Source organism: Pyxicephalus adspersus, chromosome 2 (assembly GCF_032062135.1).
Source record: "Pyxicephalus adspersus chromosome 2, UCB_Pads_2.0, whole genome shotgun sequence".
Taxonomy (NCBI): Eukaryota; Metazoa; Chordata; class Amphibia; order Anura; family Pyxicephalidae; genus Pyxicephalus; species Pyxicephalus adspersus.
In genome coordinates, this window is record NC_092859.1 from 30,611,478 (window position 1) to 30,636,926 (window position 25,449).

A 25,449-nucleotide genomic window follows, 5' to 3' on the forward strand; every position below is an offset into this window, starting at 1 on the left:
CATGTCTGCAGGAGTGCAAAGTCCATCTATGAATCTGTTTTCTCGCCTTGTACTGGCATTTCTAAGGACAGGGCGGGAGAAAAGGGAACAGTATGATCTACATGAGAAATAAATTTGTCAAGAGCGGAAACTGTTCCCTGTCTATATCATCAGACAAGCCCCTGGCAATTTGCACCGTCAGACTTGTGTGCATAAAAAAAAATGTAAACGGACTATATTCCGCTTTCTGTAATTTGCTTGAGTGGCAAAAAAATCTTTCCTTGGCGTGCTGCAGATATTATTTAATGTCAGGACTCTGGATGCTGTGCTCATTTATGTCTCTAAAATATTATGTCATTTATGTGTGATACATTTTCAAACTAAAATGCATTAAATAAAGGGGTGGTTCAAAAAAAAAGAGTATGTATAAAAAAACACCTCCCCACTTCTAGTCTGTTAAAGAAACAATTGAAAGCTTTTTTGTTTTATCTAAAGAGTGTCTAAACCTAAAAATAAAGATTTCATAAATTGCAGCTTACTGGTCCCTAGACTATTTAATCTTTATCGTTCGGGAAGCAACCCTAACTTTTCCATTGTATCTATGTGTAGAGCTATGGTTTCCCCACCAGCTCGACTTCTTATCTGCAATATAGGAAGGATGGTTAGATAAGCAGTTTATGGAAGGAAGAAATTGTTGTTTTAAACCACCATAAATAAACAAATGAAGCCATTTTAGTTTAGATAATTTTAGTTTTATATATGGGCACACTGCCAGGATTCTTAAGCTGCGTACACACTTCCAATTTTTATCGTTGGAAATGAACGACGAACGAACGACGAACGATCGATTGGGCAAAAATCGTTCGTAAAAAAAGTAACCAACGACGCCGACGAACGAGGATAGTCGTTGGAAATGAACGACCGGACCGGCGGATCGGATTGGACGACGATCGTTGACCATCTATCGTGTATACGGTCGTTCATTGATCGTACATGGTCTGAGCATGCGCGGTGAACGAACGTTCGCTCACTTCCTGTGGTGCACGTCACTTCCTGTATCGTTCAAACGATCGCATCTATCGTGTGTACAATATCTGCGAACGATCGTGTCGTTATCTGTATGTACAGGATCGGTGCCATACGATCGTTCGCAGATATCGTGCAGGATCGTTCGTCGTTCGTTTACCCACGATAATAATTGGAAGTGTGTAAGTAGCTTAAGGCACCTGTATTCTGAAGGTTTAATTTGTGAATGAAGCCTCCATAGCTGCCATAGTGTTTGCAAGATCAGGAAACAATGTGATTGGTTATTAATTGATCGGACATATGAGAGCTGTGCACCGTGTTGGCTACTTCCTATCAGAGAATTACTTAACATGGGGCATAGTGCAAACAGCATGTTTTTCTATGGATTAAAATGTATCTACAAATTGCAAGTGGAAGGGGGGTTAAAACTAGTGTAAACTGTTCTTTGCTCTCTATAAGGTCTAGTTATTTTGTGTGGAAAAATAATGTCCTTAAGATATGTTTTTCCCACATTTATTTTGGTTTTGGGTAGAGTGGTACATATGTAATACACATATGTAATTGTCACCAGTAGGCACATTTGTCAGAAAAATGTAACTTTGGATCCTTAACGATTGCTGAGATGTCATTTATTACAAGGCTGAATACTTTCAATCTTTCAAAGAAGAGAATGGCATTGGGGCTCCACAAGGGCAGTTACTGATACTTAACACCATTTTGGTCAGACGGCCACTTCGTCTGGTGTCTTTGTTTTGTTTCAGATACAAGCTTGGTGGTGATAATGATATTTTATCCAGCTAAGTTTTCTATTGTGTTTTGTTTTTTCCAGTACCGCCAAAGCCTACAGATCTGCCTCCTACTCCTTCACCTTACAAACAGCAAAATCCTAACTGGAGGACCTTCCCTAGGGGCAGGACCGGGATGGATGAAGGTACCCCTCCACTGGCAGAGAGATCGCCCAAAATCTCTGATCTCATCAGCCGATTTGAAAGCAATAGGTGAGCATTGTATGCTGACAATCGGAAATTTTGGGTTTCATGGTGGTAGTCATGAGGATGTTTTTTTTTTTTTTTTTTATGGTCGCTTTTTCAATTCTGTGTGGTTGGCTGTTTAGGTTCCCACTGGGGTAGAAAGACTGTTTAGGGTTTTGGTTGTTGGGGACTTGTTGTGTGCTAAGCAAAACATTACCAAACAGTTAAGGGGACATTGTATAGCCGATGTGCCATTTCTGACGAAACTGCATTTTATAAGAGGTTAAAGTTGCACTTCAGACAAAGATTTAAAGCTTTATATCCACAAACTATGAAATGTATGTTAATATATGCAGCTTGTGTAACTACCTGACTTTGACTTGGATCCCCTGGAACTAGAGCCTGTCATTTGTACTGTATGCAAATGTGTTAACAATGAACATGGTAATAGAACAACAGCACAGAGGAAGACCCTTATCGGCCTGCTGCTGCACATGCTAGCCTAAGAGCAGGGTGGGAATGGAGAAAGTATGCCACAGTATTCCTTAACTATAAGTGATGTCATCTACTTGACAGTTCTTAAAGGTCTAGTTTTGGTGCCTGGATCACGTGAGTGGCTGAATAGATTCATTTTTTGGCAGGTGAAATGGTTCACCCTGTGATTATGGGTGTTTGGTTCAAGGTCTGCTGTACAACTACTAACAATGATCTATTATTGCAAATATTTCCCTGTGCTTCCTAAAATTGTGAGTTTATACATAAATTGTACAGCTTATCTCAGTCAATATTGTCTAGGACTTGTTTTTAGAACTCCATTAACAAATTACACACAGCTCAGGTCTATCTTACAGTTGCCTCCCCAGTGCTCATATCCACACATAATGCTCCTGCTGCCAACACTTGTTTTTTAGGCTTTAGAATGATACTACTATGAACAAATATACATGTACCAAATACACATAAATTGGAATTATGTAATTCCACTAGGGATTTTTATCTAGGTTAGAACCCCACTTTATGTCCAGTCTGTATAGGAGGTGATATATAGGTGGGGTTGAGGAAGAGTGTGTCTCTTCCGGTCTTGCCCTTTCCTTCTAGTTGTGTCTGACCACCTGGACACTCTTGGCTTCCTTTGTAGAAAGTCGGTTCCTGTGTGTCAGTGTGTGATGGATCACTAGATAAAGCAAATATTGGTGGCTCGATGCCAGGGATTGAGCAGTGGCTCTGTATTTTTTGCTGCCTGCAGTATATTTTATAACCAAGCTGCTAATCCACACTTTCACTGCAGACCGTATCCAGGGCTTGCCAGCAATGGACTGAAATGAAATATTCTGAATGCTTTTCAGTCACAAAGTGTCTGCATATTCTGTTGTGCCACGGCAAACAGGTTTGTGAATGACTGAGATTGATAATATGCCACTTATATGTCATGGATGTAGAAACTATTAATACAAATATACATTTTCATTAACCAGTCACCAAAGGTCTGATGATAATTTCTTATTTTTGGAATAATTTATTAATAACCTCTTTACACTTCTTTATGGTAGGATCATGCTCTCCAATTGGATGACTTTATGTAACATTTGGAGGGAGGGTGATGGCCAATGTAGGATTTAAGGTAGCAGTAAGGACACTGAGACTCGAGGAACTTTTTACACTATTCTTAATCGCAAATACAAAAGCATGCTTTTAAAGAAAAAAAGTTAATACTTAGCTCTTCTTCAATAGCCTGTGCCAACATCTCCACTCTACCAATGAAGTACCCTGGCTTAACCATACATAGCATCTGGCACACTTCCAGATGCACTAGGTGAATAGTCCTCTCCAAACTCTGCATTGCTTTTCTTTGGCAGCTACCTGAAATATAATGTCCTGTGGGAAAGTAGGAGCTGAAGAAAGTAACCACTACATGAAGATGGAGTTCAAAAATGCGAGAAGTGTTGTATGCTCAAAATTTTACAGACTGTATAGCGTGTTAAGACAGCAAACATTGACAAGTATTAAGTAGGTATTACTAATTTTCTTTACAGGCACACCTTTGGTTTTAGGTTTCTGTAGTGACAGAAATACTTCAAGTAACAAGGCCATTTTTGTCCATTGCAGTTGCTGATTCAGTGTTTGCCTAAATAATAAGATATTCATCATTGGTTCATGTGTAGCTAAGGACAACCAAAAGTCTCACCACTTGTCTTTGTAGATGAAGCATCTGCTTATCAATATATACCTTTATAATATAATAAATAATAGAATTTTTTATATAAGATCTGTTTTGAAAGGAAGGATCAGCATTTTGTCCTCTAAGCCTCTTTAAACAGAGTAGCCAGATTGCATGGAATGGTGCTGCTCTTGACAAATTTTGTATAATATATAATGTATTCTCCTCATGCCCTTTCCTTATTTTCCTCAGCCCCAGTGACAGCAAGAAAGAAAGTCCAGATCTGAACAACGGGCTTCAACACAAAAGTAACCACAAAGTTGTTCTCCAGCAAAAACCATTCACTGAGCATCCACTTATTCAAAAACAAGGAATGAGTTTTGATCTAACTCTGGATCAGCCCAAACCAAAGTGTAATGGGATTGTAACCCCAGAGGTGAAAATCAATGATGGATGTCTTTCTCCTAAAATACAGACTACAGTTTTTGATGTTGATGCACCTTCTTTTAGAAAACAAGAACCTCCTGGTTCCAGGTCTCCCTCTCATGGTACAAGAGGTCCTCCTTCCCCATCTTCATCTTCTTCCCCAAAGCCTACTTTGCATAGACCTTTGGCTTCCCATTCTGCACCGCAGGACTGTCCTACACTTAGTACTCAAGATCCATCTTTTGAATCTAACCCCCCTTCTTTTGTAGAACATGAGTCACCCCCTTCATTTGAGGCTACTGCACAAAACAGAATAAATGGAGATGGAATGACTTTTACTGAGGACAGACCAATAAAACCCATGTATAGGGGACATACCAATGAAGGGTATCAGGAAAATGAAACCCCTAGTAGATTACCCTCAGTTGACAAAGATAATGACGAAAGCAGTAGCAATATTTCCTCTCCAAGACACTCTGGAGAAATTAAGGTAAGTTCATACAATCCTTCCTTGCATATGACAATAATTACTTTCTAAATTGCTTTGTGCATGGAAGTATGTCTTCAGACTCTTCATTAACGTAATATCTAATATAATTTTCAATATTATTTATTTTTTAATCTGCAACTGTTCTGGTGATCTTGAGGTGAAAGACCTTGTTCAGGCATTGAGTACGAATCCTCTTGTTTCTCAATTGGGTTCTGCATTTACACCCTTTTACATGAACAAATTGAGACTATAGGTACTCTATGTACAAACATATACAGATATTGCCACCATTTGTAAACCTGCCCTGATCAATGACACTGAGTAACCTATAGTGCTAAGGCATGTATATAGGACGTTGTTAGGTGGTTGCAAAAAGGTGTCAGTAGGTTAGCACCACTGAAATAAAACAATTCTTTAATAAATTCTTTAAAAAAAAAATAGTATTTTCCAAAATGATTTGCAGTGATGCACAGTGTTTGTTACCCCTAATGTTATCCAGTTATGCTCCACATCATTTTGAAGTTAAAATAAAAGCTTAAATATAAAATTGTCTGCAGAGAAGCAATAAACAAGTTTGTTGAGAATTCCTGTGGTTTCCAGATTATCGTTAGCAGAGCTGAACAAAATGTCAAATGTCCTCCTAATTGGGGAAGTTATTTTCAGATGTAGCAGAATCCTTGTGTCATGCTGCTCTGTGAAAGCACGACTCTCATTATGGTGCCCTGAAGATCAATGCTTTCCCTCTCACCTTATAAATCACAACATTCCTCTCTTCCAGGAGACCAACGAGCAGAAGCGGCACAACATCGCCAATGAGCTTCTGCAGACAGAGCGGGCCTACGTCAGCCGATTGGAGCTTTTGCAGGTGAACAAGATGTTTCTGTCATTAATTTGTGATCTGTAATTTTCATGCAAGAAGATGAAAACTGGCATGATCAGACTCAGGCTACTTGAACTGTCTAAAAACTATACAAAAAATGTCCTTTAGTTCAGTTATATTAGTGTCAAGGTTTAGGGGGCAGCAACGTCATATTATTCATTATATGCAATGCTACAAAAGACTGTCAGAGACCACAGAATAATTGACACAAACCATGGACATGCAAAATGCAGGGCTGGATGAAGCCAACAATGAACCCCTGTGCCTAATTTACTTGAGAGCCCTTTTCGGCTGAGGGGGGTTTGAGGCATTCTTTCAGCAGCACACTTTGCACATCCCTATATCCCCCTGTGATGCTATCACAGTGTTGGAGACAGTCGGGGTCTGAGAACATGTTATACAAGACTGTTAGGAATCATTATCATTACATCTCTTCTATAAAATCAACTCCCACAACAAGGGCTACATGGCAAACATCAGCGGGCTGCAAGTTTGGTACCAGGAACTTACATAAGTAGTTTAAGCCATTGTCTTTCAACCTTTTTTGAGCCACGGAACATTTTTTACGTTGAAAAAATCCTGCGGCACATCACAAACCAAATATGTTACAAAATGACACTCTGTAGCGTAACATAGTATATATAATGACAATATAGTTTCCCAATTTATTTATACTCACTCGAAACCTGGGCCTGTTTATTATTATTATTATTATTATTAATAAACAGGATTTATATAGCGCCAACATATTACGCAGCGCTGTACATTAAATAGAAGACTTGGATCAGGGGTTTCCACACTTTTTTGGTTTGTGAGCTACTATACATATTTATACACATATGACTGTGTTGCCGAGTAAATAACAGTTGTAAAATTTAACAATACTAGTAACATTGAAAATACTTTAATATAAAAATTAAAAACAAACAACAAAACATGCAAACCACATATGCATGAATTATCCTCATGATTTATATTATATTAAATTTTATATTAAAGAATTTTCAGTGTTACTGGTACTGTTGAATTTTACAACTGTTACTCGGCAACATAGTCATTTGTATATGTATATATATGTGTGTATATGTGTGTATATATATATATATATATATATATATATATATATATATATATATATACTGCCTTTAAAGTCCCTCATCTCTTCTATTTATATTATTTGTTATTTAATTATTTGCTAAAAGGGTGCAAAGCTTTAAAATAATAGTGCAACACATTTTGTGCAAACTGTGTCATATTTTAGTAGGTATATTTTTGCAGTCTTCATTCTTGTCTGTTAGTCATGAATGGAGCATAGTTTCCCAGCAACATGGTATACACAAATATTAATCTAAGTAGAAAAGCATTTGTCAAAAATTTGTCAAGTGACATGTAGCAGCCACTCTACAAAAAAAGGAGTGTATATTTAGATCCCCTGAAAGTTAGAATTTTAACAACCACTAGAAATCAAGATACTGGATACAAGGAAAGAAACAAGTATATGCCTTCAATTTATGAGAATATACATAAAAAGAAGGTCTACCTAAGGTGCAATGTGACTCACAAAACGAGAGAGAAAGTGAGCAGCCTCTGCATTCCTTTGTCACACTACGGGTCCAGTGCTACCACAAGCAAGAAACTATGGAAGTCCTTGCTGACATGAGTGGGCGGAGCCAGAACTGAGCCAGGGCTACATGATCGACTCACGTAGCCATGGCGATCCACCTGACTTGGATAATTTCCCACGGTACACCTGAAGATCTCTCACGACATGCTTGTGGGCCGCAACACAGTGGTAGAAAATCACTAGTTCAAGCCATTAGATCATTTTCCTCATGATCCAATTTTTTTTTGGGATAGAGTTAGGAGGGTTAGATCCTCTGTCACCCTTACTGTTTAGAAGAAACTATGAACTTAGGATAAGTTTATTATTTTTGTGCCCCCTTTCTTATTTTTTACGCCATTAGATGAAGGTGTAGATGTGAAGTAGCAGTATTTAAATCAATAGCTCATGGTGAACCTGCATGCAAATAAGGGCCTAAAATGCATTGATGGTTATGGGCCCTAAAGATTTATATATAATTATTGATCAGAATGTCCTAAAACAAGCCAACCCACTTTATTTATTGTTTCAAGAGATCCTCTGTATGGTGTCTAAAATACCATATAGAAGTAAAAATAACAAACAGGATTCAATTGTCATAAAAAATAAAGAACCAGTGCATCGATAGATCTTTACTAAAAAAGGTCAAAAATCAACATTTACATATAATGACATTAAAGTAGCCTGACTGGTTCTGAGACTGTATATTCAATTACAGCTTTAAATTCTATTAGGACTGGATTAGAAATAACATTTTAATGTTCTGCTAACTGTGAAACATAAATACCTTACAGTGTTGGTTTATATGATAAATACCAGAAATAGGCAGTTTAGGGTAGACATGCTTTTTATGCTGATTTTCACTAGTAATCTAAAAGAAACACAAAAGAGGAGTCTGGTACGCTGAACTGTTTTTAAATGCCTCCACATCTTTTCTATAATATGGATCATATTGCGCATGACTTTACAAAGGTTTGCATATATTCAGCTTGTAAATGTTTTGAGGTAGCTATTCACTTCTACGTGTCTTTTATTTTCATCATTTTTTAGGGTCCAACACCAAACGCACCCAGGAGTCAGTATTTTTGATATCCCCTGCAGCGCCTCTGCTGTTCAATCTGGTAGTGCATCTCAAGAGAGGCTACCTATGCAAATTTGAAAAGGGCAAACAAAAAAAAAAGTTTTTTGTGTTGCCTGCATTGACCATTTATAATCTCTGTATAAACCCAAGGAAACCGCTTTTTCTGCAGTTTGATTTCCTAATACCTTGTTTGGTTGGTTGGAGATTCACAAAGCGGCCTTGTGCTCATAACTAAAATATTGTGTTTATGTTGAACAGAGTTTTTTTGATTAAACGTAAGCTCATGATCAAAAGGAGGAAACTAAAGTGTGTGTTTTACTAGTCGTACACATGTTGGGAATTCATCTCTTCCTAACCTCTGTTCTCTGTCTTTGTGCCCTGCAGACATTTAGTACAGCTCTGGAGAATGAAGCCAAGAAAGGTTCTTTTCCAGCAGATGTTCCATACAAGATATTCTCTAATATTGTGTCCATTCACAGCTTCCACTCCTCCTTCCTCCTACCTGAACTGGAAACAAGAATGAGAGATTGGTAAGTAACATAACCTAGGTGGGGGCACCTATGGTCCAATCTTAGGTATAATACCAGCACATCTGTTACACAGCACATGCACACAGCCTTCATGCAGTCCTCCCAAAAACAGCAGATCTGTTCTTCTTTACACTGCAATGGGGTCTTTTCTTGAGTCTCCATCCAACTATGTGTTTGTATTGGGAGTGATGGTAAGCAAGGTTGAGAGATGGTTAAAGAAGTCTTACATGAGCATTTCTTAATGAACCTGTGTATGGGGTCATAGGGGGTTAATAAATTATCCTGCATGTTAATTAAAGGTCATTCAACATGAAGCATAGTTTTATTTGGCTGTATTAGTAAAACATTAATTCAGATATCATACACAGGGAAAACATTTTCTCTGACTGTCATGCTGATCCACTGCCTTCAATACCTGCAAGCACTGCACATCAGTGCTGAGTACTTTCTGGCTTTCCAGTTCTACATATTAGTTCCTGTTTGGGTTAAAATTTTCAGACAAGAGATGACAGGGCAAATAAAATCAAAAGCTGGTTAACTAAGGCAGGCTGCTTATTTCTCAGAGTCCAGGTTTCATTAAGGTTTTTCCAGCTAATATCAAACTCACACTATAGTTTGTCCGTGTTCCCTGGTCTTTTGGTCTGGTCAAGATTTTTTTTGGGGTGTGAACAGGAGGCATATTGCCCGCTTTCTCTTCTCCCAGCATGCTCTCTTTCAGCACTGGTATGTGATATTGTCTTATCAGCAATACACCCAGATAGCAGGAATGGTTTGAATACTGAAGGCAGTAAAGCTACGTACACACTTCCAATTATTATCGTTGGAAAACGAACGACGAACGATCCTGCACGATATTTACGAACGATCGTATAGCACCGATCCTGCACATAGAGATAACGACACGATCGTTCGTAGATATTGTACACACAATAGATACGATCGTTTGAGCGATAGTGGAACTATGTGCACCACAGGAAGTGAACGAACGTTCGTTCATTACGCATGCTCAGCCCATGGACGATCAACGAACGACCGTACACACGAACGATGTTCAACGATCGTCGTCCAATCCGATCCGCCGGTCCGGTCGTTCGTTTCCAACGACTTTCCTCGTTCGTCGGCGTCGTTGGTTACTTTTTTAGGAACGATTTTTTGCCCAATCGATCGTTCGTCGTTCGTTTTGAACGATAAAAATTGGAAGTGTGTACGCACCTTAAGTGGTAACATGGAGAAATAGGCTTTGAATTGAGATAAAGTGTTTATGTGGGAACGTCTGAGCAGCAGCTTGAGAGAACACTTAGATACAGACTAGACTGTCCTTCTGGTTTACACAGCGGGCAATCATTTATTACAAGTCATAATAGGCTTTATTTAATGATTTCAGCAGATCCGTGTTCTTTAAATTAGAATAGAGCTCTTCTCCAGCAGTGACACTCGGCATCTGCGGTGGGTGGAGGTGCTGGGGAATGGAACTTGTCATCTGGCATGAACTGATTCGTCATCCTTTTGGAAGAGAGCGGGGAGCTCTGCCCTTCTTACAGCTGCATTTCACTATTGTGTATTTTAGGGTTTAATGTATTAAAAAAAAAATCTATTCGTACTCTTCTTAGCAGCCTCCTCAAGCTGTCCACACATTGTGATCGCTTTCAGACAAACATCCTTTGTGGCCTTGACTTCTTCTAAGAAGTGCCTGCGCAGACAGATTATAGTTAATATTCAGTTTTATTGAATTATTCTCCTTGATTTTCTTGTGATGGGAGATTTCATGAGATGACATAGATTTAAATGCTTAGAAGATTGTTTTTACCATTTGTCATCTATGCAGTATATCAAAGGCATCCTTGAAATCTTTGCTGCTCCAGGTAAAACAAAACAAAAAACAAAGTAGTAAGCATCTGTACATCAACCATAATGACTATGGAAATTCAGTGTAACTTAGATTTGTATAATGGTGTGCCTGCAGGTATATCACAGTGACAGGATCATCACTTGATTTTTTGCTGTGCAATCTCCCTTCTTTGCCTTATTGTATGAGAATGACTGTGGTCCTTCAAGTGTACCCAAACTAATTACTATGTATGTCAATGACATGACATGACAATAAACTGATTTGATTAGTTTTTTTGTTTCTTTTGGTCTGTAAATAAACAACTGTGAGGATATTTTGATTATTTTTTATTATTAATATATATATATATATAGATATATAGATATATATAGATTGGGCTCTTTCTGATGTGTTTTATGTTGTATTGTCAGGTGCAACAATCCAAGGATTGGAGATATTTTACAGAAGTTGGCACCATTCCTGAAGATGTATGCTGAGTATGTCAAAAACTTTGACAACGCCATGGAAACTGTTAAAACATGGATGGAGCGGTCCACACAATTCAAACATGTTGTTGAGGAAATTCAGGTAAAATATCTTCTCTTCTCTCACTCTTTTTTCTGTATCCCAGAATTTTAGAACCTCTGTTTACTGATCTTTCCAAAAAAAACCAGTGCACAAGTAAAGTAGAACTCCAGCCATATCATCAGTCTTACACAGATGTACAGATTCCTCTCCTGTACTGAAATTGTTCACCCTGGTTTATTAAACTGAAGTTTTTGTACGTTTTCTGGCAATTTAAGCCTGAGGAGGAAACTCCCACTATAACCCATTGGTTCAGGCTCTGCCTCTACAAAGTCTATGGAAACCTTCACATAAAACATAATTGCACTTATTTTTATGTGGGGCAATGGTTTCCCAAAAATTGCCTGTTGGTGCTCTTTCTAACCTATTGATTTCTAGTGACCTCTGGTGTTGAAAAATGGAATGGCATAGGGGACAGATTTGGCTTAAAGACCTGAGGATATTTTTTCGTGAATTTAGTGAGACTATAAAATCTTCTAAATGTGAATTTGGTAACCAATCAAAAATTATCCTTTGTTTTCTTTGCTGGGAGATGAATGTCTGCTTTAGGTTTCTGGACCTGCCTGCAGTGCATACAGTGTGTTTATGGGATACAATGTTCTAGAGATGGTATTATAAAGACCTGCTGTTCTTTTTCAGAGGGAAGGAAAGTGTGGAAGTTTAACCCTTCAGCACCACATGTTGGGGCCTGTGCAGCGGATCCCTCGATATGAGATGCTACTGAAGGATTACCTCCGAAAACTGCCTGAAGACTCATTTGACAGAGCAGATGCAGAAAGTGAGATTAAACTTTGTTCTTTACGTTTGACTTTTTTCCTTAAAAACTCAATTTTTTTTTAAACATCCTGACTTTAGTTACCCTCTTTTGTTTTATGAGTAATGTAGTTTGCAGGGTTTTGTTATAGTGCCACCAACTGGTGATACTTGGTATAACAAGTCCTCCATAAAATATTGATTGTAGATATTTTATTTGGGATGAGAACAGACTTTTTGGTCCAAAAAGCAGTTTTTTTTTTACTTTACTCAGAACCCTTGCATGACATTTTGTTATTTTGAGACTGCTGACTAATGTTTCTTTTTCTTTAGAGTCTTTAGAAATCATTTCAACTGCTGCAAGTCATTCCAATACAGCGATCAGAAAAATGGTGAGATCATTATTGTTGCAATATGTTTTCATCCAACCGGCATATTTGTACTAATCGCAGGGACCTCTGTGGGGACAGAAGCAATATATATATTTACAGCATTGTGATTGTCATTAGGTTAAGCATGCTGGTAGTCTGTATTCTTTTTAAAGTCATTGGCACCTGAGGACTTTGTTATTTAGGGTATAAAGGTATCATCTGTGCCTGAACTGTCTATATGGCTTTTGGTATTTATTTTATACTGATCTTTTGCTAGTCCCCAATCAGACAGATTCATTATTCTGTTTACACTCTTTTTTCATCTCTGTTCTGATGTTTTAGGAAAATCTGAAGAAGCTGTTGCTGGTGTATGAAATGCTGGGAGAAGAGGAGGACATTGTGCACCCTTCTATTGAGTTTATAAAAGAAGGACAAATCATGAAACTTGCTGCCCGCAACACATCAACCCAGGACAGATATCTCTTCCTGGTGAGTCCTGTTACTTAAAATGTGCCTGTCTGATAATTATTAGGGGTTAATATAACATTTCACATGCTTGGTTTATCTGATGCCTTCAATACCAAGAGATCTAAATCATTCCTCTACTGCACATATGTGTGGTGCCAGGAGACATTTATATACACAAAGCCTCTGGATGACTCTTCTTGTCCCAGTTACCTATCTGACCTGGTAAAAAAATACTCCCCTTGCCACTCTCCGCTACTCCAATGACCTACTAATGACTTCCTCACTCATAACCTCATCACACGCACGGATACAAGACTTCTCTAGAGCTGCCCCATTTCTCTGGAATTGTCTTCCTTGTCCTATTTGGCTTGCTTCTACTTTTTGCTCATTTAAAAGAGCACTCAGAACCCATTTTTTCAATCTTGCCTACCTTGTCTTTTCTGTCCTTTGAAACTGTCACTACCTCCCAGCACTACATATCTCGCCTCCTTTTGTGTGTTACTTCCTCTCCTTCTGTGTCACTGTCTGTATTCGTCTGTCATTTGCAACCCCTATTAAATATACAGTGCTGGATTGTTGGTGCTATAAAAATCCTGTTTATTAATAATAGTAAAAAGCTGAAGGATATTGGATTAAACATCACTTCACCTAAGCATTACCCAGCTGATCCTAGCAGTAATAAATGTTACGGTTCCAAGAAAGTCATTTTTACATTGGGATGCAAGAGCGTATTACCTCCTATGTGTGTTGGAGATGAGGTAAACTAAAATCTTTACATTTGAGAAGTGTAAATACCTGAAACTTGATTGTTTCCATTAGGGATCATGGATGGTAATCAAAACCCAACAGAAAAACATATTTATTAAAACCTAAAAACATGTAGGATGCAGTTAGTTTTTAATAAAATGTATTGTTTAGCACTTTAGTTGTGTATATCACAAATATTCTCTGTCTTGCAGTTCAACAACATGTTACTGTACTGTGTGCCTAAATTTAGCCTGGCTGGGGCAAAGTACACCATCCGGACAAAGATCGGTCTGGATGGGATGAAAGTGGTGGAGACTCAAAACGAAGATTACCGACACACGTTCCAGATCTCTGGTAAAGAGAGAACATTGGAGCTTCGGGCTGGGTAAGACAGTAGAGTATTTTGGGGGTAATGTTTGTCTAGCTGTTTCCTTTGTAATCCAATAAAATTAATTATTATGGGAAAATGTATGTGCTCCCATTTGTCTTTTCCATTGTGAAGTTTTAAAAGTAAAAGTTTTGCTTTAAATTAGAATAAAAGATGTGCAGAACTTTTCTGTTCTCCTCTCATCTAGTTTTATCTGTAGCCATTACTTTCCCTCACTTTATGATTATTCTCCACTAACTGCCAACCTTCTGTATAATGAGGCGTTGTCATGGGATAAAGAATGATAATTAGCAAGGCTTAACCATGCAGACAAGAAATGTAAGCTATGTACACATGTCACATAAACGTCACCTGGAGTGAACAGTCATGACATTTGTACAGTGGTCCCCCCGACATCTGATTGGGAACGACCAATAATCACTCCTATGGGGGAAAACACAGCCGGTTGCCACTCACTCATTCACTGCTCCCCAACACAACAGCGATGTGTGTACATTGCTCGGGGAACATTCACCAAAGATCCAACAATAACTCTCTGACATCCATCAGGTATCTGTAAAGGGTTAAGAGACCAAAGTAAATCTGAGAGGTGCATTTAAGAGGCGTTTCTGGCTCATAACTAAAGTACCATCCTGAAGGTGATTCACTTAGGCAGAACTTTTGCATTTACAAACTGAAAACAAAATAATTTTAAAGAGGAATTAAAGTCTGCAGTACTTACCTCCTTCAGTGTTGTGACAACTTTTTCTGGGTTTGGTGTCTTTGGCCATTTGCCATTTTGATTGACAGGGTAATGGGATAATGACATCAATTTGTAATGAGGCTTAACCTTGCTAATGTAACAAACAAATGATATACTGTATACTTAACAACAATTCTTGTGTTTTTTCATTGCAGCTCGGAACAAATTAAGGAGGAATGGATTAAGGTACTTGCCTTCTGTGTTTCTCTTACAGATAACAAGTAAACAAACACATGTCATATTTAGCAATATTAGTGTATTTATTAAGCACTTGGATTGGGAAAGGGAGGGGAAGCCCTAGGAGCTCCAATGCATACACTTGTATTGACAAGAGGAGAGAGCAATGTGGTGACTTATCAGTGCTCTGTTGCTCCATCATTAACCAGTCAACAGACTGGGCGATGTTCTTGGCTACAGTGGAAATCCAGCAACTGGCCCATTTGTCTTGTAGAGGTGGCTGAATCACCAAACTTGCTGGTCATAATTACAAATCATTTGACAGGCTAAACAAGTATCAAATATGTTTTTTACCTGTGTATGTCTGAAATTTAGTTTAAATCGCCACCTAAGCACTTGGAAACCCCTATGATTTGGAAACCCCCTAGCATGGGTATAACTGGCACAGAAATGGGCACTGCGTGGTTTGTAACGCAGATGGTGTCATCATGGATTGTATCCGGACCATTCTGCATAAATACCTTTGGTCCCTGGGCACCAGAAGCCACTGGTGAGCCTGGTAACCTTGCAGAAAGGGTGGATGGGGGGTGTGAGTTCACCTTTGCCACTATTGATATTATGGATGGCTGCAATGCCACTGATTCACAGCCGTTGTAAAGCCAAGAGCCAGAGGATCACTTTGACATTATATGGCTCATAGTTGATATAAAGTGAAGCTCAATACAAGCAGTGTCCCGGCCACTATTTATATGTGGTTCGTGGTAGGCAAGGTATTACCATGCTAACAGTTCTTAACTTGATCTGGTATTAGCCTCTTATGATCCCCTGTACTGTGGAATTTAGACTAGAAGAGATAAGACAGAACTAGGAGCTGTTTAGTGTGCTGCATAGAAATGTGTTGACAAGGAAATTGTGGATTGGAGAATTGAACATAATGAGCTAACTGATCACATCAATTTATCAGTCTGCTGCTTCTCTCTTCATTGTGCAGTCTAGAATCAGGAGAGGGAAAAGACACCACAGTATTCCTTAACTGTAAGCAGTGTCATCCTCCATGCTGTGTTGTGTGAGATAGGTGGAATTGTAAATCTTAAAACTGAATAAATAGAAAAACACAATCTTTGACAGATAAAAATCCACCCATATAAAGATATAATATATGTGCACTTATTAAATATGAACTGTTTTTTCTGCTTTTAATTCAGGCTTTGAACGATGCTATCACAAACTTCCAGCAGAGGAATGAGACCTTCCTAATCGGTAAAAAAGTGGAGGAGGCTCCTATGGAGGTTTCGGTAAGTTGTGACCTTTTTAAGGTATTTTTATTTTGTTTCTGATAATTGACAAATAGGAATGCCAGGACCGGCTTGTGAAAAAAAAATCTGCCTTGTGTTACAAATTAAAAAATAATTTCCTTTTTTTTTCATTTAAGAGGAAGTTGCTCTGTTTTTTGAACCTCCTCCTTGTGGTAACTACAGCTTCGAGACCTTGGCATGTATGTACATATATGTACTCGGTTTCATTATTGCAACCAGTACGCAAGTGTAAGCAGGCTTGTGGGAGTCAAGTCAGCAGCATTTATTGCTGGGAAATAGGACAGGAGTTCTGTATTATAACAGGCAGGGCTTGACCATACATGTTGGCATTTTAAAAAAAGAAAGTTATAAGCACACAACTTGGGCAGAATAATGGGTGCTTTTCCCTATTTGCAGCATTTTTTAAGGGGAAAAGTTCATGTATTGCAATCATGTATTGTATACATATCTTTCAATTATTTTTTCCCAACAAACACTTAAGGGAAATTAAGTAGGGTGCTATTGCTGACCTCCATTTCCAAACTTAAAAAGACACTATGGGCTTTTTTTTTAAAACACAACTCCAGCCAAGTGGAAGGGTTAGAGCCATGGTTATTATTCTATTTAAGACAGGAAATAAGGGATATTCTCTGCCTTGGGATATTTCTGCCTAGTAGAGGGATATTTCTGCCTAGTAAATACATGTCCTACAGAAACATATATTCTAGAAGACTGAGAAAGGATAAAAAATTTCATTAGGATTTTTTTTAGCTGTTGGCAACTTCCCCTCAAAAAAGATAAATGTTTTTACTAGACCGCGTTTTTAAAATGGCTTTATGCAAATATGTGTTTTCCTTTATATCCTCCTCTTAGGGAGATGGGTCGTCTTTTCTGCATATTACAATGCGTTGCGTTAAGGCACAACTATAAACAAAACTAGACTTGCTTTTGTTTATTTAAATACAACTGAAAAGAGTGCCATATCTTAAGCTGAGTACACACGTGCAATAATTGTTGTTGGAAAGGATTGCAAAACTAAGGACTGCACGATGCATGAACGAGTGCTGTACGTTCAGCATCGTCATGCTCTATGGAGATGAAAGGGGGAGAACAACGGAGCGGCACCCCGCTGAGCACTCTCCCCCTTCGCTTCCATTACGATCATTGTCATCCATTGTCCGTGGATCCGCCAGGACAGCCGTATGGACGATGGGCACTGTACACACGCCAGATTCTCGTCCAATATCTGCCCTGAGCCAACTATCGGACGAGAAGCATTGCAAGTGTGTATGTAGCCTTAGAATTGCAGTAAAACTCCTCTGTAACTGCAGCACATATTCTTAAAGGAAGCCCAAAGTTGCCTCAACATTCTTCATATTCTACAGCTGCCCCTAAAAACAGGGTCTTAATACTGTGTCGTCTCAATCTTGATTCCAGAGTGCTGAACTGGGACTCCGAGCACCGCGGTGGATCCGGGACAATGAAGTGACCATGTGCATGAAATGCAAAGAGCCATTTAATGCCCTGACACGAAGAAGGCACCACTGCCGGGCCTGCGGCTATGTAAGTTATAAAAGAGGATACTGTACTTTTTTTTATTAGCTGCATTTAAATCATCTTAACTTTTTCATGTTAATGTTTTAAAAACCTGGTTTGTTCTTATGGCCCAAAAATATAAATTTTGAAATAACTTTGAAGTGCATTGAAACAACTATTTAGACCTATTGAATTAATTCTTAATTAGTCTTAGGGCTGTCCAAAACAATCCAGCCCAATTTGTCCTCAGGAACAAGATATAAATATTCCCTCAGGTCATAAAGTAATATATTTGTTGAACCTTTACTTGTATATTCTAATAATTGCATCTAATATTTTTCTTTTCAGGTGGTGTGCTGGAAATGCTCTGATTACAAGGCACATCTAGAGTATGATGGTAACAAAATAAACAAGGTTTGCAAGGATTGTTACCATATATTAAAAGGCAGTAATGACAGTGAAGAAAAAGAAAAGAAGAGGGGAATATTAGAGGTAAGAATAAAGTATGGAGACCAGATTCTGGGTTCTGAAAGCATGTAAAGCCTATATGTCATTAATGTCCCCCTCTCACAGCAATTCCTGCACCCCTTGCTCCGATTATACGAGCCATATGAAGTTTCAGTTATTGAGAAAAGTAGAAGCAACTGCTAAAGAGGATATATAAATATATATCATTATTTATATATCCTGTTAAAACATTAATAAACTAAAAAATAGAAAAAAATCCCCTAAACACTGCCCGAAATTGCAAATCCTATCTTACTTTCCTATACTTGGGGGTACATTATTTTAATATTAAAGTGCTGATGACTCCCAATTCTGGATGTCACAGACAGTGAGAATTAATGTCCCCACTGAATACTGTGAAACAGTGTGTTTCTTGATCATCTGATCACTATGTCAGCCATGACAAGTAAAAACACACTAACACTAACGATGCTAAACTTGGTGTGGACATCAAGGCTGCAGTGACATTCAGACATGAGAGGGTTTATCATTAAATCAAGCTCAAATTGCATATTAAAGTGGAAATAAACTTGTGGGTGTGGGTGAGCTGTACATGCTTGTCAACCATGGCACACAGCTATCTTTTTCTTTGTGCCCTGCAGGGATGGCGGGTCCTGGATCCTGTCCGCTTAGCATCCCCTGCAGCTGCCATCTCTGCTGCTGTCTCATCTGGGTCCATCACAATCCTTTTGGGCATTGTGAGGCCTTGATGATGTAACTACGGCTCATGCTCAGGAGTAATATTCTCTACCTTCTGGTGAATTTTTGTTAATATGAATTTCCTTTAATGTTAAAACAAATGCTGGGAGGCTGGTTATTTTTTACAGAAGAGATGGTGTAAGTCTATTCTGCCATAGAAGCTTCTCCCTACCCATCAGCACTTTTTTATAGCATGTACACACTGAGCCAATAATGCGAAGTTCAGTGTACTGTCTTGGCATAAATCTTTGCTAGAATGAAGGGGTGCTAGTCAATCAAGACTTGAAATAGTGATAGTTACGTAAAAAAAAAAACACAAGAAGGGACTGCTTTGCCTGTACATACTTGAAATTTTGCTGAGGTTAGACTTGAGTTTATGTTACTCTCAAATTACTGTTTTCATATGTTACCTGGAAATGATTTTTATTACCATTTTATTATCAACTGTGGCCAAATGTTTTTGTTCAGTATTGTTCAGTATTGTGCATTTTTCTTTCACCCATCAGATTGAGTCGGCAGAGGTGTCAGGAAACAGTGTCATCTGCAGTTTTCTCCAATATAATGAAAAATCCAAACCGTGGCAGAAAGTTTGGTGTGTGATTCCTAAACAGGAGGCACTTGTGTTGTACATGTATGGCGCACCACAGGTAAGGAACAATGCAAGATTATTTCTCTCAGTCTGCCCAGAGATGAAGCACATTACATGACCAATATAAGGGGTCTAAGGATACAGTTATCTGTACAGCATGAAAACACATCTTGAAAAATTGTGAACGTGGACTGAATTGGATCTTCATTTGCTACATCCACATTAGCTAGGTCTTCTTGTCTAACACCAGTACATAACATCACAAGTGCTCTTTTGGGTAAATAGGCACAAATGTCCACAAACACATTCCAAAAGCTTGTGAAAAAGCCTAAAAAAATGTAGACCACTACAAGAGGAGGCCAACTCCATAATAATGGCCATGGTTTAGGAATGAAAAACCCAAAAACTCATATAGAGTAGAGGACATAATCAGCAGTCCACAAACATTTGGCCATATACCATATATGAACCATCTACTTAGGCATTTTTTGTTTACCAATCTAATTTTGTTTTTGTTTTTTCCAGGATGTAAAGGCCCAGACCACCATCCCACTTCTGGGCTACCTTGTTGATGAATCTCCTCGTGGAGTAGACATGCAGTTCAGCTTTAGATTGTCCCAGTCTAAGTCTGTTCACTGCTTTTCAGCTGACACAGAAGAACTGAAACAGAAGTGGCTGAAGGTCATCAACCTGGCCGTGAAGGGGTTAACTCAGGAAGACGTTGAAGATGTACACAGTACAGAAGATGGACAGTCAGAGGCTTCTCAATGACTTCCAGAATCTTAAACTCATACCACAATCAATTAAGACTAAAATATTGTACATATTAAAGACTAGCCTGGCTTGAGTTCGAGGACTTTGGACTTTTGGCTGTCCGAGTCACATGCTAAAACCATTGCAAAAATATCCTTCTCAGTGCCAACAACGTCCAGTCCCAAGACTTTGTAGAGAAGTGGGTTTAGGTATCTTGCTGGCAAGAGACACTAGTAGGATTAAAAAATTGGATTTGTGCGAGGCCTTGATAGCACTACATATACCTTTGCTCCAGATGTTCCAAAATCAAGTCACGTCATCAACCATCAAGCAATCATGTTCGTAAAACAAATGTGGTTGGTAGCGGAGACTGTATGGAGACTATTGAGTGAAGGCTACAGTATGAAATATCACTTAGGTGTCTCTGGGCCTCAATCATTGTATTATTAATTGCACAATCGACTACAAAATGTAAAAAAAAAAAATCATAATTTTTTTGCAGATTCGACATTCAGCGTTCCAAACCTAAAGGCACAAAGTTAAGAGCATGAGAGCACACGGAGGGTTGAAGGGAGGTCTGCAGCCTGTTGCTTTACCTCAGGCGTTTTTGTCAGGAAATTAGGATTTTCTAAATATTTATTTACTGTGAATTGTACAAATGTATTAGTGTATTAAATTGTGAAATATTGCCCAGTTTTATAGAAAATTTGCAGCAATATGAACTGCACCCAATGCGATAAATTAATGTTTTGAGTGACCTGTGGTATAAAAAATGTTTTATTTTTCTTCATCAGTTATTTTATGTTCATTGTTTCTGTTTGTCTTTGTTCCCTTTTCAGGAAATATGTGCTTCCTGTAAACAATGGGGAAGCCATTTTGTTTTCTGAGGTAGTCTTTGTGAAATTCAGTCTGTGTTAGATTTGCCTGATTTAATTAATAATTTATTATTGTAAGAATTACTTTATTTCCGGGGGGGGGGCTGTCACAATGGGGTATGTTGAGGCCCAGAATTGGTGGGTGGCCCATACAGTGCTGGTTATGGCTCATGAGGAAGGCGTGGGGGTGCAACCATAGTGACCTTCAGGACTACTAGCTCAGGGATGGCTGTTTTGTTTTGGTGAGTGGGGGATTACATTTTATGTTTAAATTCAACCTTAGTTCCAGCCAAACCTCTTCATAGATTGTGAAAAACAGTGGGAAAGACGTACAACTCCTGTTAGTAATAATGTTTGTGAACTTATCGGAGACATTTCTGTCCTCTGACAACCCCTCTTCTCATTTCTTGTCCTGCTGTCACAGAGACAGGAACTGCAGTGCAATCTCTTCAATAGGCCCACACACAGCAATAGAATCTTGACAGAAGTACAACTAAAGTGAAAAATTACAATTTTGGCTGAAGTTGTACTTGTATTAGGGTTCCAACCTGGTTTGTCCGGCTGGTAAAACAATTAAACACACTTTCAGTGTTATTAGGAAAAGGCCAGATTTTTTCCCCAAAGAAAAGTTAACCTTACTTTTTATTCATCCTGTGAGAAGCACTCAAAGTTTACAGAGCTTTGTGCATAAAATGTCTGATGGATGCAAAGAACTATTCTTGTAGTAATTTATTGTTTTAATTTCCCCATAATGCACTAGAAACCTAAACTGGAGAATCTGGTTGCTTTACCTCAAAGGGATCCTGTCACAGTCATGGCTGCCATTATGGGCCTCTGGTTTGTAGCCGCAGCAGTGAAGGGTACAAGCCATTGTGACAAATTCCTATTTTGTGTACAAGCATTGAAGTGCCTCAAGTTTGTCCGTTGTCTCATAATAGTTGTTGGAATACAATACCTGTGTGAACATTTACCTCAGACCACAAAATGGCTCCCTCGGCTGTACCTGGTGGGAGACTCTCACCTCAAATAGTTTTGTGTGCACTAAAATTAATTTTAAAGTAATTTATTTTTACAGAGGATGGGAAGTTGTGAAAAACCTTTAGAACAGAAATGTGCATTTTAGCATAAAAAATGTAAAAATGAATCGGGCAGAAAAAGGGTAAAAGTGTATCTGTAGCCATTTTGTTTTTGTGGCAGACTTGAGAAAGGTTAATCCCCTGCCAGGAATTTTTTCTCCTGTGTACCATTGTGAATTTTTGACACAACAGTAAAGTAATCTTAAGGTAAGGTAATCTCCCACATTAAAGCAAAATTACTATACCTTCTCCAACAAATATAAAAATATCTATTTGTTTCCAGAGGAAGAATTCACCCCACCATCTCATGTTCTGGGGACAGCTCTCATAGCTTTCTTTCTCTGTGATAATGTGACGCCATTACTAACACTGGGGTGAATCTGTACAATGGGATCAGAGACGGCAATTAAAATCTGACTGGGAGTCTAACAATTTCCCAATGTATCTAAAACTAAAAAAAGGCTTTTACTAGAGATACACCTGAAACATGTAGAGATTTATGTGTATTGCTGTCTAAACTTAGTAGAATGTAACACGTGTGGATGAGTTTTGCCTTTTGTTGCCTTTATTTTTAGGTAGAGTGCCTTTGTCTGCAAATTCCTGCCTTTATTTTGAGATCACAATTTTGCAGTAAGTGAACATTATTGAAATACTTTGGAATCATAAGAATAGTTCCTATGGTAAACTCAAGAGCACAAAACTAAGACTGGGGATATTGGGGTGACCAAGCCTGTGTGGTTACGGTTTGGTTCACCCCAATAATACAGTATTGGTTGACAGCTCTGTGGTTGTGGTTGCCATGCTTTGTGTTGTATTCCTCTGAACATGGCATGTATGTGTATTGCTGGTATAGCAGGTCATACATTGACTTTTGTGGTCAAGCTGCATTTGAATGTAAAAACCTGAATTTGAAAGAAGCCAGTTTTTTGAGGAAACCTAGACATGAAGCTAAGGCACCTCAAATTTCCATCCCCTGTCAGACCAGACCGAGCACCAGAAGGACAATTTATTGCCATGGCAGTGTTACCTCTCATGGCCCACACACAGCAAACCTATGGAGTAAATAAAAACCCATGCACATTTGATGTCTGAAAGTCCACAAAAGTGATGTTTCCTTTATTGATGTCTAGAGATCTCAGGTATAGGAATATACATTTGTTCAGTCCATAGAGTTAGGTAAAAGCCTGCTTTTTTTTTTTTTGTTTTTTGTTTTTTTTGGGGCATGTTAAGTGAAATGGAACCTGTATGTACTGGATGGTATGCTGCGTTTGTACATGGCTTCCTGTCTTTTAAAAACTACATCTGCCAACAAAGTATTCTATCTAGGTGACAAGCCACCATGTTCAAATCTCCCATTGACTTTGAAAAAAGCGTGACTTTCATGTAATGTTGGTCGGGTGTATTTTAATAAAAAAGGTGCACATAAAATAATGTGTTGAAAGTCATATGACCTTTTATTGATCAAGTTTGCATCTAGTTCCTCAGACTCTGATCAGATTCCAATCTTTAGTGAATTAAGACATTGACTGGTTTAGGCCAAAGGAAAAGCCTGCCTCAATTATGTTTAGGTGACAGGAGCACTTTAATAGGTCCCAGCTATATAATGGCTGCACACATACACGTGCCCTCCCTGGTGGAGGGATCGCATACATGCCCATGTGTATGATGACTTCCCTGATCTCTCCAAATCCTAAATAAAGTGTTTTCTCTGAAGCTGAGCTTTAGTGAAAAAAAAAAACTTTCTGCAGTAGCAGAGAGAGAGAGCAGTTTCTGATGTCTTCTGATGGATTTACAGGGGGGTAACTGTCTGTGTGTGATTTATCTTATCAATATTCACCAATAACTGAAATACACTGACAGAAATGCGCTCCATAAAGAGGACCTGTCTTCACACTTGAGAAACCTCATTTTTCCTATTCAGGTCATAGTAGCTGAAATGGATGTCAGAAAAAGACTGCTTCCAGCTGAGGCTTCCTGCACAGGTAACTGGGTGACAGCCCCTACAGGGCTTGCTTAAATTTCTCTGATTTTTTTTTTCAATTTTCAGTGACCGGCATTGAACTCCTGGACGTTGACTATTTTCTAAGCTGTAATATTTCCTGTAGCATAATAAATTCTGATGAGCTGTGGATGCGTCCTAAAAAATGAGCACTCACAATTACTGGTAAATAGCTTCAGATTTCTATGATGTACAATAGAATAACAATCATGATATTGGCTGAATGATAAAAAAAATGTTTGAAATGTCAGTCTGGCTACAACAATAAAATAAGCTGGTCAAAAAAAAGTATTGTTTTATGGTGTTCACATGACACTGTGGTTGTGTATTGCTGCCAAGATATCTGCTTTTTACCTCCATAGACGACTGATGTCTGATGAGCGATGACAGGCATTTTGTTTTCTGCCTGATGGTGTACATCACATTTATTACTTTCTGAAAAACTTCTGTGAAAAAGTGGACCTTTGGGTATCTTTAAGGGTTCATCTGTCCCCAGAGACCACCAAACTCCTTGTACATGCTCTTATCTCTCGTTTGGACTACTGTAACCTCCTCCTCTCTGGTATTCCACTAACCCGACTCCCCTCTACAATCTATTATGAATGCTGCAGCCAGATTCATCTATCCTTTCTATCGCTCCTCTTCTGCTGTATCTCTTTGTAGTTCTCTTCATTGGCTTCCATTTCACCTTAGAATCAAATTCAAGCTCCTGTGCTTTGCCCTAAAATCCCTCCACAGTTCTTGTCCCACTTACATTTCTGACCTGATAAAAAAATAATACTCCCCCTGCCGCTCTCTCCGCTCCTCCAATGACCTACTAATGACTTCCTCATTCATAACCTCATCACACGCACAGCTCTAAGACTTTTCTAGAGCTGCCCCAACTCTCTGGAATGCTCTTCCTCGTCCAATTCGGCTTA

The 25,449-nt window shown here is 38.6% G+C and overlaps 1 protein-coding gene across 9 annotated transcripts in view; it reads left to right on the forward strand.

Moving 5' to 3' along the window:
- Positions 1–23,961, forward strand: part of FGD4 (FYVE, RhoGEF and PH domain containing 4) — a 96,872-nt gene extending 72,911 nt beyond the window's left edge. For all 9 annotated transcript variants that reach the window (XM_072400240.1, XM_072400239.1, XM_072400241.1 and 6 more), the window contains 15 exons: positions 1,835–2,003; positions 4,387–5,050; positions 5,829–5,915; positions 8,996–9,141; positions 11,401–11,557; positions 12,194–12,332; positions 12,641–12,699; positions 13,021–13,167; positions 14,106–14,278; positions 15,179–15,209; positions 16,406–16,495; positions 17,933–18,058; positions 18,380–18,523; positions 19,744–19,884; positions 20,352–23,961. In XM_072400240.1, coding sequence (XP_072256341.1) covers positions 1,835–2,003; positions 4,387–5,050; positions 5,829–5,915; positions 8,996–9,141; positions 11,401–11,557; positions 12,194–12,332; positions 12,641–12,699; positions 13,021–13,167; positions 14,106–14,278; positions 15,179–15,209; positions 16,406–16,495; positions 17,933–18,058; positions 18,380–18,523; positions 19,744–19,884; positions 20,352–20,597 — 2,519 coding nt within the window. In that variant the 3' untranslated portion in view covers positions 20,598–23,961. The remainder of the gene's footprint in view (positions 1–1,834; positions 2,004–4,386; positions 5,051–5,828; positions 5,916–8,995; positions 9,142–11,400; positions 11,558–12,193; positions 12,333–12,640; positions 12,700–13,020; positions 13,168–14,105; positions 14,279–15,178; positions 15,210–16,405; positions 16,496–17,932; positions 18,059–18,379; positions 18,524–19,743; positions 19,885–20,351) is intronic.
- Positions 23,962–25,449: the final 1,488 nt, after the last annotated feature.